The sequence below is a fragment of the Fringilla coelebs genome (assembly GCF_963513975.1).
Source record: "Fringilla coelebs genome assembly, chromosome: 3".
NCBI classification, from domain to species: domain Eukaryota; kingdom Metazoa; phylum Chordata; class Aves; order Passeriformes; family Fringillidae; genus Fringilla; species Fringilla coelebs.
Window position 1 is genome coordinate 6588434 of NC_140030.1, and position 18342 is coordinate 6606775.

Genomic DNA, 18342 nt, shown 5'->3' on the forward strand with positions numbered 1-18342 from the left:
CTGTAAGCTATGGTAAATGTTTTGAAACATTAATTGTACCTAACTAATTGAACTTGGTGCAGTTGTACTAATGAAAGATGAAACTTTTCCTATAAATATGAAGAAGACCCAATGGAATGGTTTTGCTGCCACGTGTGCAACATGCTGAGCTGTTTTAAGGACCTGTGCTGTTTTAAGGAGGTCTCACCTTTTACTCTCCTCCTCAGGTGTTGAAAAGGGGGTGCTGTTTTATAGTGGTGTTCCATGCTCCTTTATAGCATAGCTACTCCCTCCTCTTCAGAAGCTATGGATTTTTCAGGCTTAAACAATGACTTAGAAACCCAAGGTAGCTGATAGTGAATCTCATAGTGGATCTCAAGTGTTAGTGCTGACTCAGTAAGACAAACACATTTATTTGCTTAATAGAGACAATACATGGCACTAGGCTGGGGAGAATTTAATTAAATTCTGATAGACACATCTTCGGTGTTATTGCAATTTCATTTTAAGATCACAGATTATGTATAATACTTAATTACACTGTTAATTTCTTAATTTGTTTGCTTCAGTAGTTTTGTTTGTAACCTGATTTTGAAATTAACAGAATTTATAAAACACCCTTCCATGGGGCAGCTTCAGGCAGTTCTTTCAGGCAGTTCTGATCCAAAAAGAAGGCCACCCAGGTGGCTGCTGAAAATCTTTGTCCAGATACTACCACTGCTGTCTGTATCTGTCCGTGGGAGCCAACTGAATCACCTAGAGATCATTGTGAGTGCCTGGAGAAAGCTGAGTTTCTGGAGAGGGTATACTACCTGGACAGACCTCGGGAGCTGAAGCAGTGCTAACAAGAACCATGTAAAGGGAGCTGTAGAGCTGCCACATCTCTATTTCCTCTGCAGTCTGACTGTGTGGTAGTGGAAACACAGACAAGGGAGGAGCTGCTGGAGCTTTGCCCAAGGGCAATTACAGTTGCTACTAGTGTGACCCATGGAAAAGCTTTTGAGATATAAACATCTCCTCTACGTATGGCACTAAACACATTTTACATTTAAGTGGATTAAGCTCCTGTGAGGAGTCCTGCATCTGGACTTTGTCTGCTGTCAGCTGAAATCCTTCTTGTAGCTTTTACTGTGACTTATTAAAATAAGACACAGTCTTGAACACCACCCTTCACAGGCATCTCTAACTCCCAACTGTTGTCAGAGCACAGCTGAAATACTTAGAATCTAAACCGAAAAGTGGTGGTTTGGGGTTTTTTTTGTTTTGTTTCTTTTCCCCTACCCTGCAGGAAAGGCTTGCTAGATGCAAACTGACATAAAGCCTGGTAAACAAACGAATTCCTTGGAGCTCAATCTGTCTTTCTGCAAACTTGAATCCAGTCAAAACCAGAAATAGCATTTAAATTATTACCAAGTGATTTCCCCAACCTGCTTACAAAGCTGAAGTTGCCCTATTACAGTATTTCAGAGCATCCCACTAATTAATTTGAACAGAAACCCTCTGTTTTTATGATTATGTAACTTAGTGCCTTGCCTTTTTTTTTTTTCCACACCCCAAAAGTTTTGTAGGTGTTTAATGCCACCACATGTCTGAGCAATGTCTGACCAATATTAGTGTCCTGTTGTCCATGGCATTTTCAGTACTTCTTTGTATTCCTTACTCAGGTTCAGCTGGAGATGTGTCAATATTGGTTCCAGGAATAACATTAGGTCCTATACCATCCACAAGAGAATCCCACTGATCAAAATCCTTCTTAAGACCTGTAGGATGGGGGAAAGAAAACCAAGTGGCCATGAGTTAAGTAACCAGTTTTTTGTAAAACTTCACTGAATAATGAAATCAGTTCGGCAAAGTAGGGAAGGAAAAATGTTTTAAGGAGGAAAAAATGATACTCCAGATTTTTTGTACCAGAACAAAATGGCAGAGATTTTCCTCTGAGTTGCCAAGACTACAAAAGTAACTGACAAACCTCTAGAAGAAGTCTGACTTATTTTTTCCACTGACACACTTATTTTGATCTTGTTTTAAACCAAATGATTATATAAAAAGCTTCACAGGAATGAAATATTAGTCAACTTCATACTTTGCTGTAAACAGATACTTACTCAGATGTTTCTGTAGGAAGGCTAATGAAGCATGATTGCTGATATCAATAGCTTCATTTGGATCTATTTCTCCTTTTAATTTGAAAAATCTTGCAATGATTCCTCCACTCACAAAGGTGAAATCAGGAAAGCTCTGATGTACTGACCCCCTGCAAAGAGAAAAATGATCAACAGGCTTGTAAGACTACATTAAATTGCCTGATTAAAAGATGCACAGACTTCAGTCAAATGTCTTGTGATAAAACAGAAAAGATAAACCAGGTTAATCTCACAAGCAAGATTAGCAGGAAATTCTGCCCTAACCACAGAAGGGAGGAAGGTTTGTACATGCTTGCTGTAAGTCACTGTAACTGCAACAGCAATAGAGGTGGCTTGGCATAGCATCAAAATCAAGTTGTCTGCCTGCTCAGTGGTGCAGCATAGAGCCATCCCTCTCCTGGCTGCAGACTCTTTCAAGTGTTCAAATGCAGGTGCTGCACAGGGCTCAGCACAAAACTTGTGCCCTAGGGCAGGAATACACACCTTGGAGTGTCTTAAACTTGGGGTTCCTGACTGCTTTGAGAGGTCTCTGTCCCTGCTGTAGGGGATGTATGGCTAATTTAAACATACAGTGAAAACGGGGGCCATGAGGACAGACAGTCATAGTATCATTTAGGCTGGAAAAGAGCTTTAAGATTATTAAATCCAACCATTAATCAAGCACTGCCATTCCAACTCTAAACCATGTCCCTCAATGCTACATCTACATGTCTTTTAAACACCTTCAGGGATAATAACTCCCCATCTTCCCTAAACAGCTTGGTCCAATGCCTAACAGCAGTTTAAATGAAGAAATATTTCCTAATATCTAATCTGAACAGCCCCTGGTATGACTTGAGGCCATTTCTTCTTGTTCCCTGGGAGAAGAGCCTGATCCCCCACCTGGTTCCACCCTCCTGTCAGGGAGTTGTAAAGTGAGGAGGTCCCCCTGAGCCTCCTTTTCTCCAGGCTAAATATCCCCAGCTCCCACAGCTCCTCTTCCTCCTCAGACTTGTGCTCTAGGGACTGTCTGTCTGCAGTTACCTGTAACTGCACAGCTCCAACAAGAGCTTTAACCACGGATGGAAATGATGGCTCCTGAGCACTTACTTGATAGTGATCATCTTCTTGTTTGTGTCATTGGAGATGAGCTTCTTAATCTTTAAGATGTTCTCAGCCCACTGGAATTTTTCAGAGTTGATAAAAAGCAGCGGTTGCTGGATGCTGTTTTGGTAAATGTCATCACCTACAGGAAGCATCCATACATCGAGGGCAATGCCACACCTGCCAAAAACATCTGGATATTGGCACAGAAGCAGAAAGCTTGGAAGTTCTGAGCATGCTTTGAGTTGCAAGAGACATGGGAAAGAGAAAGTCTTTCTGATACTGAACAAGTAAATGAATCACTTTGTTTTATAATTACTCTGGGGGAAGAGAATTAGTCCATTCTTTCCATATGTTGGTCTCCACTGCCAGGTGCAGCTGGACTGCAGGGTCCCACAGTATCATGATATAATAAGATGCAGCTGTTATGTTCCACCACATCTCCACACTTGGAAAAAGCATGGCTGGAGAAAGCAAGACATGCCAAACAACACTCTTCTTCAGGAGTCAATTAGTAGTTGGGGGATCCTAGGTAAAGTGCCCTGCTCCAGACCTCTCAAGTGCCAAATGTCTCTGGCTTTGTTTTGCATACTTACCTAAATCTTATTTCTTTGCTGAGACTTTCAATAACTGTAGCACCACCAAAAGAGTGTCCCATCACAGCTATTCTGCTAGTATCAACAGAATCCTGTCAAAAAAATCCAGGTGCTGTAAGAGACTTTCTTTCCCAAACTTAGGTTTTTAAAGGGAATAATTTTTTTAGGCATTAGATCCTACTGAAGTAGGAAGAGCATCATTTCAGCTCTGTTACTCTCTATCCAGCTTTGGATAACCTGAGAATATTTTCAGAGATCTACACAGTGATCTTCAGAATACTTTACATGAACCAGTTTAGAAATGGAAGGGGGAAATCAGAAGCATTATTAGGTGTTTAACAAAATGCAGGTGGCACCTTCCACTTACCTTTAGGCTGTTCCAGTCAAAGTCTGAATGTAATACATTTGTTACTTCCTCTCCTGAATTGATTTTAAGAATGAGATTGAGAGCTTTGATACACTCCTGTGCTCTTTGCTGCACCTGGGTAAAAAGAGAGGTTGGGGCAGAGCAGTGGAAGGAATCATCAGAAAACTGCCAGGCTTAAAAGCCCCTTGGACACAAGACTTACTCTGATAGTTTTCCCCCACTATTCTGAACTGCAGAATGGAACCATCTAAAAATAAAATAGGTTTCTGGCAGTGTAAGAGCTAAAGCTCTTGTGTAGAACCTCTGCACACAGAGGCATTTATCCTTGTAACATGCACCGAAGGCTATCAACTCCTTCATCCTGTCACTGCTTAAGAAAAGGGGTTGTTAGGATGTGCAAGGGCTTAAGTGGCAAAACTCAAAGGAAGGCTGACTCACTGATGCTTCTCAGGCTCACCTGGATGAACAAATGTCATTTTATCACTGCCCCATCACACAATAGCCTTGAAACTGTCTTTACACTGGATAAACCAAACTAAGAAAAAGTGAAGCCCATCCCATGTTTTATATATACTCATCCTTGAAAACTGTAGAGAAGCTGTTGCAAAAAAAGGTTTTCATTGTTCCATAAGAACAGTTTTTAACTAGTATGTCAGTAAAAGAAAAGCTTCACGAAGAACCAAGGAATAGTAGCAATCTTGGGAACCACAGTGTGTAGGCAGCCAACAAGATGTCTGTGCATCACTGAATTTCAAACAAATCCCAATCTCCTGACTTCTCTACTCGTAAAATGTGCAGACAACAGCTTCTGAAGGTTATTTCCAAGCTCAGACATTACACATTGACACTCATGGGTAGGACATTGTACTCATCCAGGAAATGACTCTTGTACTATTGTCTGTATGGTCCAGGGAGATAAAGAGAAGCGCCTCCCTGGCTGAGTTTTCATTAGCTGGAAAAACCACTCCCATATTTTAAAGGTCAAGTGTATGCTTGGAAGAGCTTGTCAGTATGGTCACATTACATCCAGCTTGGATACTGCTTATAATAAATTGGAAGTCTGCACTGTTTACATTGCTAAAAAACACCTTCAAGTGTGGTAAGGACTATAAAACATCTCACTCAGAGCAGCCATGATTCATCATTCCATGGAACAGTAAACGAAAGCTAATGCAAGCCTAAGGCCACACAAACACTTGAGCTCAACTTTGTGTCACTTTTAGGCTGGGCAGTAAAAGTGTTAGAGATAGAGAAGAAACAGAAAGTTGAGTGGAACCAGAAGAGAAACAGATGACTCAGCTCAAGAGTGCAACTTCAAGAAAAGCTTTGTTGAGGGAGCAGCTTATGCTCTGAAGAAAGCTACTGTTGGCTGTTCCACCCTCAGAGGCACAGGACTCAATCCATTCTCATATCTCCCAGCGCCATGGCAGAAGACTGCACCCCGGGCCAAAGGGAGACCCTGCTAGCCCTAAACACAGCCCTCCTGCCACACTTCCCAGAGCACAGAGCCGGCCCAGGCACCTGCTGATGGCGCAAGCAACGCTCCTCCTCTCCAGTTTTCAGTTTCCTGTAGTAGATCCACTCCTTTTCCATGTTAGGCTGAGACTCTTCCTGTGACTCAGAAACGGACCTTCTTTTACAATAATACGTGGCTGAAGCAGATTCATCTCTGTAATACCAAGAGGAGGTTATTTCTGGGTGTGCATTCCATTTGGTTTGAGATGAAGTCAGCAAAAGTTTAAGATTTCACTCATCTGAAGTGATCTAGCTATCAACCAGTGCTGCTGCAATTGCAACCCAAGTCTACACAGACTTTCTAAATAATACAATAAACCCACCAAAACTCCCACCTCCTCTATATTCTTCACCTACTTTACATTCTAACAAAAAGAGTAAGACAAATAGCATATCTGAAAAATGACAAATGATATCTACCCCAAGACTTTTCATTCTAGGGCTTATCCAAACAAAATTCCCTCTGTTTGGAGAAAATTTGAGCCATGAGCAGTGTGGGCAGGGCTGAAAAAAGAGATGTTAGTTTTTCTTTTTCAAAAAAATCCAGAAGCTCTTCTTTAGAATAAATAATATTCTGTTCAATGTGAGAAAGTTGCTTTCCATCAGAACTCCAAAACGTGCAGCACACTCACCTGTGCTCTACAGCAGCCACTATAAAGCCCTGAGAAGCCATCTCTATGCAAATAGCAGAATAGATTGTCCTGCAATAAAAACCACTGGTGAGATGTCATTCTTTCAATTCCATTGCTCTTTAAATGCTGACCACACTAGGTATGCATTAGTCTCCACTCAATATTTCTTCTCTTTGAATTTGCTACCCAGCAAAGCAAGATTTCCTATGTCAGGCACCAAAGCCTGTTCACAAAACTTTGGTACTGTTTTACTGTCTGTTTAAAAAGGAAAATGCCACTGATTTTTAGTAGCACACACAGCACTTTGTATCTTCAAAGAGCTGTCCAAAAATCAACCAGCTAATCTTTACAACATCCTCATGGGTTGGTAAATATCTTCCCCTCCATCATACAAAGGGAAAACACAAATGGAGCTCTGAGAAACCAGGTCTAGAGGAAGCTGTCCCTGCCCACAGCAGCGATGATCTTTAAAGGCCCCTTCCAACCCAGGCCGTTCTATTATTCTGTGACCAACCATACACCAACCCTGCTGTTGTTTCAGTGGGGGCATAATGACACACGACAGCCTGCTCTTCAAATCTGTTTCAGCTCCACAAGGATCTCACCCCCCTACTGAAAATCTGTTCAGAACCACCCTTGGAGACTGCTGTCTCCATAGACAACAAAACCAGTTTATAAACAAACTGCAAAATTACCGAAAAGCTCCAAGTCCATGGGAAAAAACAAGAAGTGGGTATTTTTCTCCTGGCTTAAAAGTAGCATTTGACTTTGCAGGACAGGTCACTGAACCTAAATAAAAATGGAAGTGTACATCATTATTACTGGAATGAGAGAAAGCGTTTGTTCCTGTGGGAGAGATCCCAGAATGTAGTGATCACCAATATCAGAGCAGTCACCTAAAGATAAGGTGCCAAGACTCATCTTTAAAATAAAAAGCAAATATGGATCTGATTCTGAAAATATGCTCTACTTGGCAGAAGATACTTGTCTTTTCCCATCCACAGCCTGGCACAAGGTCTACATATCTCTTAAATCTTCAGTCAGGCATCCAGGTCTTGCTGATATTCAGACCTTATGATCTTTCTGACTTTTGTATCTTAGCCCATTTCCTTATGGGATTTAAATCACAACACACAGGTGCAGCTGACCTAGAGCAAACTGCCCAGACACTTCACACTTCTATCCACAGCAGTCAGGGACTGTCTGGGAGCTGGTGTCACATTCAGCACTCTCACTACACAAACCCATCCCACAAAACCACACTTTTTTACTTAAAACTCTTTTTCTGCCCTGCAGCACTAACAGCCTGACAAGAATAAAGGAATAAAACCAGAAGGAGTCTTACCAACATAGTAATGGAAAAGCCTTTCTCCTACAACTCGGTACATATTAAGGAAGTCAGAGAGTCCCTGATAGTATTCTTTGTCTGGAATCCATCGTGCCTCTTCCATATCTGAAGCATCATATGCTGGATAATACAGGCGCAAAAAGCTTCCCTGGGATTAGGAAAAATTTAAAAAAAAAAAAGGAATATTGGTATTTATTTATATATGGCAGAGATAGAAGATTAAAACATTTATAGAAAACGTTTTGGTTGCAAGAATGCAGTTCAAGAGAATTATGAGAATCTCATGAGAAAATTACTATCATATACAGGCTTTGATGCCAATCCTATGTCAGAATCTTCCTGTGCCTACAATGAATTTAAAGTAACATGAGAAACACATCATCAGAGCATGTGTGGAGATACACATCACCTTCTCTAGGTTAGCTTAAGGCTTATTAAAAATGCTTCATTAATTAAGGTAATTATTACAAACCCTCACTACCTATTTGCTCAATCCAGCATCTTGCTGGATCTTTTCTTCCGTCTTCTTCACTGGGAATGGTTTGATGATGTGTTTTGGTAAGTTTTATAGGGCTGACTGTTAAAGGGGTGACTGAAGATGACCTGAGAGCTGGAGCACCTCTCCAAGCATGACAGCTGAGAGAGCTGGGGCTGTTCAGCCTGGAGAAAATAAGGCTCTCTAACATGGCTGCAGTGTTCCTGCCTAAACTGACCAGAGGCTGTCACCAAAGCCCTTGGGCAGCTGCACAGTAAGGGAGAGCAATACATTGCTCTTCCTCCTCATCAAGATGTTCACAAGTCTCTTGTGGTCCATCCTTCTAAACACAACTTTGTTGGCCTGTGTTTCATTTGCCTCTGTTTCTTACCACCAGTTCAAATCTCTTACTGTCTGCACTTCAGGTATCCCAGGAGAGCACCCAAGCTTTCCACACTCTCAGGGACCTTCCATACCCCCTTGTCAGTCTTTTTCCTTCACAGACAGCAGCAATGTACCAAAGCACACCACAAAGCAGAATTCCCAGCAGATGAACTATGTGCAATTTGCATTCTTATTTCCTTTTTGCAACACCCCGTTCAAATTCACTGTCTTGCTCCAGCTGTACTTTTGCTTTAGCAAGTTACAATCAGGGCCAAAATAAACATGAGCTTTGAAATAAAGCCTGATTTCTAACTAATTTATCAGTTTAACAAAAGTTTGTTTAATGAAGTTTGTTACTATTCACTTATCAAACTTAAATCAACCTTTGACACAAAGATTATTGTGGAAGAACTTTCCTCCACATTGGTAGTGATATTAACTTGATCTCAGAACAGTCACAGTGAGCCTCTCCAATGACTAACTGATTACCAGAAAGGGGAAGAAGTTCATTATTTATGCTTGAGAGAACTGCAGTTGTTCGTAATGCTTATGTAAAAAAACTCACATGGGCTGACTGCAAAGAGAAACTCATAACTTCTCTGTGCTGATATAGAATAAGCTCAGTAAACGAAAACATACAAACCATTACAAATTGATCTCAAGTTCCACTCCATCTGGCTACTCTGTAGAGTAAAACCACAGTGTAAATGCAGGTGTATTCTCTCAAAGGCAAGAGGATTTGAAATGGAAACTCGCAGGGAAGCTCATTACTTGTATGGTTAACGCCCCTGTCTCACTGTTGTGGCTTTTCACTGCGCTAACCTCTTGCAAAATTGACATCCTGTACATCTTCAGTGAGATAAAATCTCAACAAACATCTCGTCTCTTACCCTGCAGCTGAAACACTAGATAGGTTCATTTCCCAACCCTGCCAAATCCTCTTGGGAACTTTGTGATGAGAACAGCCACAGTCACAGAGACTGCATGTGGAGTTTTTCCAGGAGCCCAGCACAGGAGGCAGCAGTGGGGTGGGTGGGAAGAACCCCCTGGGTCCCAGGAGGACACAGTTTCTTTGCAGTATCTTTTGTAGGAGAGTCAGGAAGGCAAGGACATTAGAAGAGAGAGGAATTGGTCATGAGAAAGGTTTGCAGGTTACATCCATCTGGTAAATGCCCAGTACACATCCTATACCAGGAGGGAGAGGATAGAAAGCTCGACTGTGAGTGTCAGCATGGAGCACACAGGCAAGACCTTCCGCTTTAAGACTGCAGCCAGTTGTTTCACTAACATTGTGGCTTAAATCCAAAGAGTTGAGAGCTTTACCTCAACTGCATTTTCTGTCATCAGGTCTGTACATCCAACTGAGTGTGGTCCTTTTCCTTCAGGGATCCTGTATAACTTCTCAGTGCTGCTGCTGCTCTGCATTTCCATTGGTGCCTTCACCGACGAACCTGGGGGAAAACACAAAGCAAATCAAGAGACTACCATGGCCTCTGAGACCAGACCACCCACACTGAAACAAATCCAGCACGCTGAAAATCCAGAATTAGGAAAATCAAGATTGAGCCAATACAGAAATCTGCTCGTGAGAAACAAAGAAATCCTGAATTGTCAACCTGACCTGTTCTACCGGGGATTTTCCTTGTTGTATCCTGAATCCCAAGGAGCAGACAGCACCGTGCACTTACAGAAAAGTGGGATGAAACCTTTGGCTGGCGAGGCCGCGGCGGCACTCGGGAGATCTGCGGTGCTACGAACCGCACAGAGGGAGGATTCTGCTGCTCTTCAAGGAAAACGAGCCTGTGCATCAGGGGGAGTGGGATGTCACAGGGAAACGCAACGCCGCTGCCATTTTTCCAGCAGGAATGACGAATCCCAGGCTTGGCCCCTGGCGAGACAAGGTCGGGCTGCCCGTGCCGGAGCGGGTGTCGGGGCGGTGTGGCCGTACCTGGGGTGACCCCTCCGCGCCGGGCTGGCCCCGGCGATGCGCAGAGCGCGGGGGAAAGCAGCCGCATCCCGGGCCGGGCTCTATCTGCAGCCTTCTCCTTGGGGAAGGAGACTCGGAGCCATCCTTCTCCCGGTACCCTGCTACCCGGCCGGGCTCCCCGGGGCGGGGCTCCCGGTGCGATGTCACGGCTGCTCCTCCCCGGAAAAGCCGCGAGGCCGGCGGCCGCTCCGCCCCGGAAAAGTCCCTCTCAGGCGCGGCGCGGCGGATCCCGGTCCCGTTAAGATGGTGCGGAAACTGAAGTACCACGAGCAGAAGCTGCTGCGGCGGCTGGACCTGGTGAACTGGGAGGCGTCGGGAGGAAACTTGGCGGAGGTGCGGGCGCTGCGGCGATACCGGGTGGGCCGGCGGGAGGACTACGTGCAGTACAAGGCGCTGGCCCGCGCCGTGCGCGCCCTGGCGCGGCGGCTCCGCGACCTGGGCCCGGCCAGCGCCGCCTTCCGCGCCCGCTGCGCCGCCGCGCTGCTGGAGAAGCTGTACGGGCTGGGGCTGGTGAACAGCCGGCAGTCGCTGGCCGTCTGCGAGAGCCTCTCGGCCGCCGCCTTCTGCCGCCGGCGCCTGCCCTGCCTGCTGGTGAAGCTGCGCATGGCGCAGAACCTGCGCCACGCCGTCACCTTCGTGGAGCAGGGGCACGTCCGCGTGGGGCCCGAGGTGGTGACAGACCCCGCGCTCCTCGTGCCCCGCGCCGTCGAGGACTTCATCACCTGGGTGGACGCGTCGCGCCTGCGGCAGAAAGTGCTCGACTACAACCAGGAGCGTGACGACTTCGACCTGGCCGCCTAGGGCTGCCCTGCCTCATAGGACACGCACACCGATAAGACCACGGTGGTGCCACCACGGGATATTCGCACACCTGCAAAGGGAGCCAGAAGGAAACTGTGCACTTCCAGTGTCGTATTGACCTGCTCCTGGCTCCCTTTCACAGCTAATGGTTCCATTCATCCATACAGAGGAACAACCTTTACACATCGACTGGTTCAATAATACATCCAGTGGCCCAGCTGCATCATCATCCCTGGCATGCTGTCCTGGTTTACGGCAAATTTTTCTTCTCCCCCCCTTCACTCTCAGGTCTAAAGGTGCAGAACTTATTTCTGGGCTAAAGACAGATGGCATCACCCCAGGACACATCTCAGCTCCGTCATCATCCCCAGCATGCCCAGCTCCCTCGTCCTTAAAAGTGCGTCTCCATCCTTACATCCCTTAAAGGAAAAGTGCTTGGAAAAGTCTGCCCAGTTACAGGAGAGGATTTTGGTCAGGCTTAAGTGCTTGGCAGCTTGATAGTAGCTGCTGGAAGGGGTTTTAAGCCAAGCCAAGTGGCTGTTTTAAGACGTGAGTTTAGCTGCTTTGCCATTTTTTTTCCAAGAGGTTGGTTGTCCTGGTTCCTCCTTCAGCTGTTGAATGCACAGGAATCAGAGTTTCTTCTGGAAGGGTTTTCCCTTGATATCAAGAAACAAGGAGGGGATTTCTGGAGGTCAGCAGTAAACAAGAAGGCCAAATACCATGTTTGTGGAACTATTAAAAGTTTTAGCCAAAAATGGAATTAAAACCAAAACAAACCAAAAAACTTTATTGTCATGTGAAGTTGTGAAGGGATGTTTGATGCTTTGAGTTGTGTCTTTGCTGTGTGGGGTTCCAGATAACCATTAGGCATCATATATGATCCATCAGGATCTAACTGGGGAGGTGCTGGAGCAAAAGCTGATCTAACCATAACTGCAGATTTGGGGGGACTTTTGCATCAAGCACATTAGCCAGGGGCTGTTGGGAACTTTCTTCCCTTTTGAAAAAAAAGCAGAAAAACAAAAATAAAACTGTTGGGTTTTTTTAGTGGGTGAAGAAATGTGTGGACTGGTTTATGATACAGTTTCTCTGAGTTTATCCTGATTTTTAAATGGTCCAGTAAGCCCTGTTTGCCACCTTTCAGAACTTTTATTAAATTTAAGTTTTTATGTAACTCCTGTAAGTCTGGTTTTATTTTAATAGCTAGAAGGCTATTACTGAGTTGTAACATGTTTGTCCTAGGAATGCTCTCTTTCCCTTACCCGGGCTACGAAAGGATTTGGCAGTAGGTTTAGGAGCAGAGCTGTGACTGTCCATCCCAAATCCAAAGAGCTGGAGTGCAGCTACTGTCAAAGCTCTGGATGTGGATGCCTTAGTGTGGCTTTTTTGAACAGAAAAAGTGTTCAGGTGAGGTATGTTTTGGAGGTACTGCATGACCACAGTCTGTCACCAAATAATATGTCAGGTTTTTCTAAGGCAAACAGAATGTTTACATTTCTTTCCAATCTCATAAGCCATCTGTATTAAGCAGAACAATTATTAATGCAATAATACATATTAAGAAAAGGACACTAAACAGGTGGATAAACCACTTGCCTACTACTGCTGTTTGTACTTGAATTTATTTCAGTAACCATAACCTCAACAACATCTTAACCTTTTTCTTAAGAGTGTGCATCTTGCTTATGGTAACAAATGCAGACTGAAAAAAAGTTTCACACCTGACGCCTGACTTTTAAACACCTTCCCAGCTTCCATTTCCTCTAGAACAGTGCCAACATTTCCTGGGAAGTTTAGAAGGTGCCTTATTCAGGTGCAGGTTAAAGCACTGCTTTTGCTGTGCTTTACTCTTTTGGGGGAATTTAAGTAATAGCACAGTGACTGTGCAGGGCATTTTACTACTGAGATGCTAAATTCCTGCTCTGCACTGTGTGTTTAGGCCTTGGAGAAACTGCAGAAAAGGAAATAGCAAACCTCCAGCCTGTCAGTCTCTGCAGTTTATATCATCAGCCCATTCCTTTTGTATGAAACCTACTTTTTATCATTCATCTGTGCACCTTCAGCATCTGTAGCCAAAGAGAAATAACCCTGTAGACTATTAAGCTGTGGGAATTGATTTCCCTAGAAATATGTGGGATAACAGCATCCGTGATCCCTGTTTTCCTCCTGTGGTACTGAAAATCAAATTCTTATGTTCTCTGAGAAATCAGGCTGTGTGTTTATATGTCTGTGTGTTTTAAGTCTGGAATTTCCTAACTGTGCTGGTTCTACAGTAGCTGAGACCTGAGATGAGTGTTCTGCTCCTCACTTTTTAACAGCTGGAGTCCTTGCACATCCCTGACCAGAGCTGGGTCTGCTTCAAGTACGACAAACAGATGGAAGTTCCAGCAGCACAGACACATTCCTGCTGGTGATTACAACCAGGGAAATTATGGCTTCCTCCTGTTCGATGGTGGTTTTGCCTGTAGTTCCTGGGTTTGGGTTTGGGTTTGTTTTCCTGAGCTGACATGCTGTGGCCACTGCTGAGTGGTTCCTGCAGCAGTTCTGGAACTGGGGATTGAAAGGGCACAGGAAGCAGCACCTACAGCCTTTCCCAGCACTTGTATAAACATGGAGGCTTTTGTTAAATTCCAAGACTGATCCAATGTCAGTAAGATTGGCACAGCTTCCATGGTCCTGGCATGTGTGAACTGGCATGAGGATAAGATCCAACACTGCCTTTTTTGGGCCAGGTCCTTCAAACTCTCCCCTCCAGTGCTCCGGGGACTTGCAGCAGGAGAACTTATGCATGTGAGAGCGACAGGATGGGGTCCTGGGTGTCACTGTGCTTCTTCCTTGCACCTTCTGAAGTGGGCTTGATGCCCCAACATCTCCATGTGTCTCGTGTGAAGTTGTTGCTACAGGACAGAGGATGGTGGTGCTGGTGATGGGGCAAATTCACTCCATGCCTGACAAAACTTGGCAACTGCCACCTCCAGATGTGCCTGTCCCAGGAGCTGGGGAGTGCAGGGGTACCAGCTTCTCCAGAAAAGGAGAATGGGGCTGCAGGGGGGTCTGGGAAGTGCAAAAGCCATTGGCAAACAGCGAGCAGTTTCCAGGCAGGAGCTCTCACTTGGATAGTGGGCAGCAGGAAAGGAGGTTTTACCAGGGCCTATGGTTTTAGGTTTGAGGGGGTTATTTTTTTCTCTGATTTTTTTTTTTCCCTTTTATTTTTTCTCTTTTTTTTTTCTCCTGACCTTGGCTTTCCCTTTATTTGAAAGCTGCCAAAGCAGAGAAGCTGAGGCTGAGGAATGTGGGGGAGCTGAAGAAAGAAGTGCTTCACAATGATGCCTTTTGTGCTGCAGTGTGTAAAAGGCTGAGGCTGTCACTGAAATGCAAATCTGTGGCTTTTCACTGATCTAAGCTCTATTTTTTTCCCAGTAAACAAGAATGCTACATGTTTTAAAGGCTGCTTCCATCAGACATTTTGGTGTGGTTTAGTGCTGACCTCAGTCAATCACTGACAGCAAATCACCATGAGGCTTGGGGCTGAGGAAGGATGGTACATCCCCCTTCTCAAGATGGGAAATGGAGACTGAGAAACTAAAGTAGAACTGGGCAATTCCCAAGTTTTCAGGTGATGGTCCGATATCCTGGGCTAGGCTTGCTGAAGGGCACTTCCCCATGCTCATCTCTGCAGCACTCCCCACTGAGAAACCCCATAGCAGATGGAAGTGTCACTGTCCCGTTTTTGAGCTCTGAATAAGGTTTTATATACATCCCCTGACAGATCTGACCCTGGAGATTGCCATTTCTCATCACCAGGGCATGGGATCATCTTAGTCCCTATCCCAGAAGCCAAAACATTTCAATATTCACTGAGTCTGGGGGATTATTATCTTAAGAGTTATGTCAATACTTAGATAAGAGCCCCAGCTCTTGTCCCTGCTTTTAAGTACACCATTTTTGGCAGTGAAGTATCTTTTCTGACCCACTGCTTGCTGGTTTAGGCCTGCAGCAGGACTTTGTAGTAGGAAACCTGCCTGCTGGGAACCATCTCTTCTCACTTCTCAGCAAACACAGCAGTCTCTTCCTCCCTCATGTCAGCTGATTTTGAAGATAGTATTTTGCTCCCAGCAGGCAGAGAAAGGGGAGGCCACCCATTAATGAGATGGAGATCTGAGCATGTCCCATTCCTCCTGGAGCGGCTGTTAGGGGATCCCAAGCGTCCCCAGCAGGGTGTCACCACAGTTAGATCCCGCATGTCCCCAGCAGTAAGTCACCACAGTTTCTGGGCTGCTGTGAACATGTCAGTGGGGTTGTTGAGTGCAAGCCCAGGCAGCACCACCACCCCCAATCCGTACCCAGAGGAGCCACCACCTGCAGCTCCTGGAGAGGCTGGGATGGTTGTGTCACAGGGTAAAGTGCAGGCAGGCTGTCCCGGCGGGTCCGTGTGGCTGACATGGCAGTCCTCAACTTGTCCCTTGTACCTGAACTTGGACTTGAAACACACCAGGGGAGCCACATCCTAAAACCACCTTCTCTTCACACCAGCTCCAAGAGCATCTGGGACGCAGGGTCCTGTGCATGTATATGGGGATGCTGGGTTTGAAGAAGGTGAATGCCATGCTGGAAGAGCACTCCAACCTCCTACACTTTGGCCCTCTCAGCTTTCCCGAAGAATTTAGGTGGGGAAGGAACGCTGGAAGTCACCTAATCCAAACCCCTGCTCAAAGCAGGGCACGAATGGGGCTGTCTCAGGTCTGAATGTCTCAGTGCTGGACACCTGAAGCACAGTTTAATCACGCTCACTGTGAATTATATTTTCCATCTAGTCGGAGTTTCCCCGATGCAGCCTGGGACTGCTACGTCCCATCCCCACGCTGGACACAGCCGTGTTTGAGGTGGGTTTATTTCCCTGAATGCTGTCCACACACAGACAGGCGAAGGGACATGTCCCCTGTTACCCTTGTCACCCCGTTACCTGGAGGGACATTCCCACCCTTCCGCAGGGATGCACAGGAATTTGGAGCTGGATAAGGGGAAGGAGGGAAGGAAGGAGGGAGGGAGGGAAGCAAGGAAGGAAGGAAGGAGGGAGGGAGGAAGGCAGGAAGCAAGCCGAGGAGCACGATCCCTCGAGGGCTGGGGACAGGGAGTGCGAGCAGTGAAGCTGTGTGAGGTGCTGCGCAGAAATTACTCAACTCCTTAAAATTCCCCTCACGTCACCATTGCTCCTCCCAGATCCTTTTTTTGCTCTTTGCAGGGCTTCACGTACCTGTTGTGCGGTGTCCTGGCTGCCCCCTGCTCCCGTCCCGCCGCCCAGAGGAGCAGGATTTCCCCTCTGGCCACCAACGGCCCTCCGGAGCCGGGCGAGCAGCGGCTGCTCCCTCAGGAGGCCGCCTCTGTCGCAGGCACAGCGACTGCCGGGCTCTCCCTGAAGGGGAGGGACCAAACTTTGCCTTAGTTTCCAGCTGAGACAATGTTTCTGAGAGAAGTCTTCCCTGGGCCTGGAAAACAAAGTTCTGGCATGGAGCCATGCCCAGCGCAGTCCCAGCGGAGGCCGCGGCCGCCGAGGTGCTGGGCCGTGTCCGGTAGGGCAGGGACAGGGTCATGTGTGGGCTCCCTGTCTGTGAGTTCTGGATCTCCCGGCTGGGGCTGGGTCAAGCAGCAGGAACCCCAAGAGAAAATTCCCCCGGATGGGTTGCGACACCCCCTGGAGAAGCTGCAATGCCCGTGGCCGGGTGAGCCGCAGGGGACGGCGCTTTGGCTCAAGGTTGTGCTGTAAAAATACAAATCTTTTCCTCTGTCCTTATGAGAAGGGGATAACCACGGTCTAGGGAGGCAGATCCCACTTTTGGGGGATCTGCCACTGGGGTGGCTGAAGGGGAATTTAGCTCAGGTCCCTACTTGTGGGGCAAATCTGTACTCACCCTGCTTTGCATAGCCCTGGCTTTTGCCCCCTGAGTAATGCTGAATTCAGAAAATTCACCTGACGTAATAAAAGATTAATTTAGCACCAGTAATAAAAGATTAATTTTGTGAGAGATCAATGCCCCTATGAGGCTCAAGGCTAGCAAAGGGAGGCACAGGGGAGGAGGGGAGGTAGAATTTGGCTTGGCTTAATTGGTTCTGAAGTTGACCCTGTGGACTGTCCCCTTGGAGAACTGCTGAGCTCCTGCCTTGGGATCAGCAGCTTCCCCTCTCTGTGGGTGTGGGTATGAGCTGAAGCTGGGAAAGAATAAGAAAGTTGTATGAAAAGATCCAAGTTTTTTTTGTCCTGTACTTTTGTCCAGCCTTCATTTCAGTGATGGGCTGGATGCATTAAAGTTTGACATTTTCAGGATAGATTTGATGCTGTTGAAAGGTGTTGGGGAACAAGTCAGAACATCTCTTTTTAATCTAAAGCAACAGGTTCTTCAAGGTTAGTGAGAGACAATGAGGAGGAGGAAGCAGTACACAGGTGGTTAGAGTAACAGAGATCCCATGATACTTCTTTGGCCCACTAGGGGCTCCAAAATTTAATTTTCTTTTTAATATATTCAGATTTCCCAGATATGCAGGGGTCAAACTCATAGAAGACAAATATAGGTCTTTCTTTTGGATCTTATCTCACAGTCCAACCACCCAGGTGTGAAACAGGCTATGAATCTTAGTTTAAGACCATTTGTCCTTGCCCTATCATCTCTTTTTGTAAGCTTAATTATTATTATCGCTTTTTATCATTTTCACCAAAGAACGTCAGAGGATGCTTGCATAGATGTTTCTGTTTCTGATTTTCTCAGCAATAAAATGCTACCAGTAAGAGATCTGCAGCACTGGCAAGGGAGGAGCCAGTTCCCATGGTTAGTGAGCACAACAAACCCATGGCAAATGTTCAATGTGCATTAGCTACAAGTCCTTTATATAAAGGACTACACTTTGCTGCAGATTTCTGTGTCTACAGACCAAAAGTCACCATCAGTCTGTGATCACTGGTTTGAAGATTTTTTTTTCCCCCTGCCATTCCTTTTTCCTTTTATTGGACAAATCTTGTTTTCTCATGGTGCCTGTCT

The 18342-nt window shown here is 45.8% G+C and overlaps 2 protein-coding genes across 4 annotated transcripts; one reads left to right on the forward strand and one right to left on the reverse strand.

Annotated features, from left to right (window-relative positions):
• Positions 1 to 419: 419 nt before the first annotated feature.
• PLA2G7 (phospholipase A2 group VII) lies at positions 420 to 16827 on the reverse strand (the record flags this gene model as incomplete). Of its 3 annotated transcripts, none has more annotated exons than XM_084203029.1 (11): positions 420 to 1739; positions 2085 to 2233; positions 3213 to 3386; positions 3803 to 3894; positions 4170 to 4283; positions 5691 to 5838; positions 6317 to 6385; positions 7012 to 7105; positions 7662 to 7812; positions 9847 to 9974; positions 16566 to 16827. In XM_084203029.1, 11 exons carry the CDS (start codon positions 16825 to 16827, stop codon positions 1636 to 1638), a joined length of 1485 nt encoding a protein of 494 aa, XP_084059155.1. In that variant the 3' UTR covers positions 420 to 1635. The 3 variants fall into 3 exon arrangements, with proteins under 3 accessions (XP_084059155.1, XP_084059156.1, XP_084059154.1); XM_084203030.1 differs by lacking the exon at positions 16566 to 16827 and adding an exon at positions 10472 to 10624; XM_084203028.1 differs by lacking the exon at positions 16566 to 16827 and adding an exon at positions 10145 to 10624.
• On the forward strand, positions 10719 to 12452 carry IMP3 (IMP U3 small nucleolar ribonucleoprotein 3). Its single transcript, XM_084202867.1, has one exon. It carries the CDS (start codon positions 10754 to 10756, stop codon positions 11309 to 11311), a length of 558 nt encoding a protein of 185 aa, XP_084058993.1. The 5' UTR covers positions 10719 to 10753; the 3' UTR covers positions 11312 to 12452.
• Positions 16828 to 18342: the final 1515 nt, after the last annotated feature.

What these genes read in the sequence shown, in the direction of transcription:
- IMP3 (XM_084202867.1), top strand. Translation starts at nt 10,754, where the DNA reads ATGGTGCGGAAACTGAAGTACCACGAGCAGAAGCTGCTGCGGCGGCTG.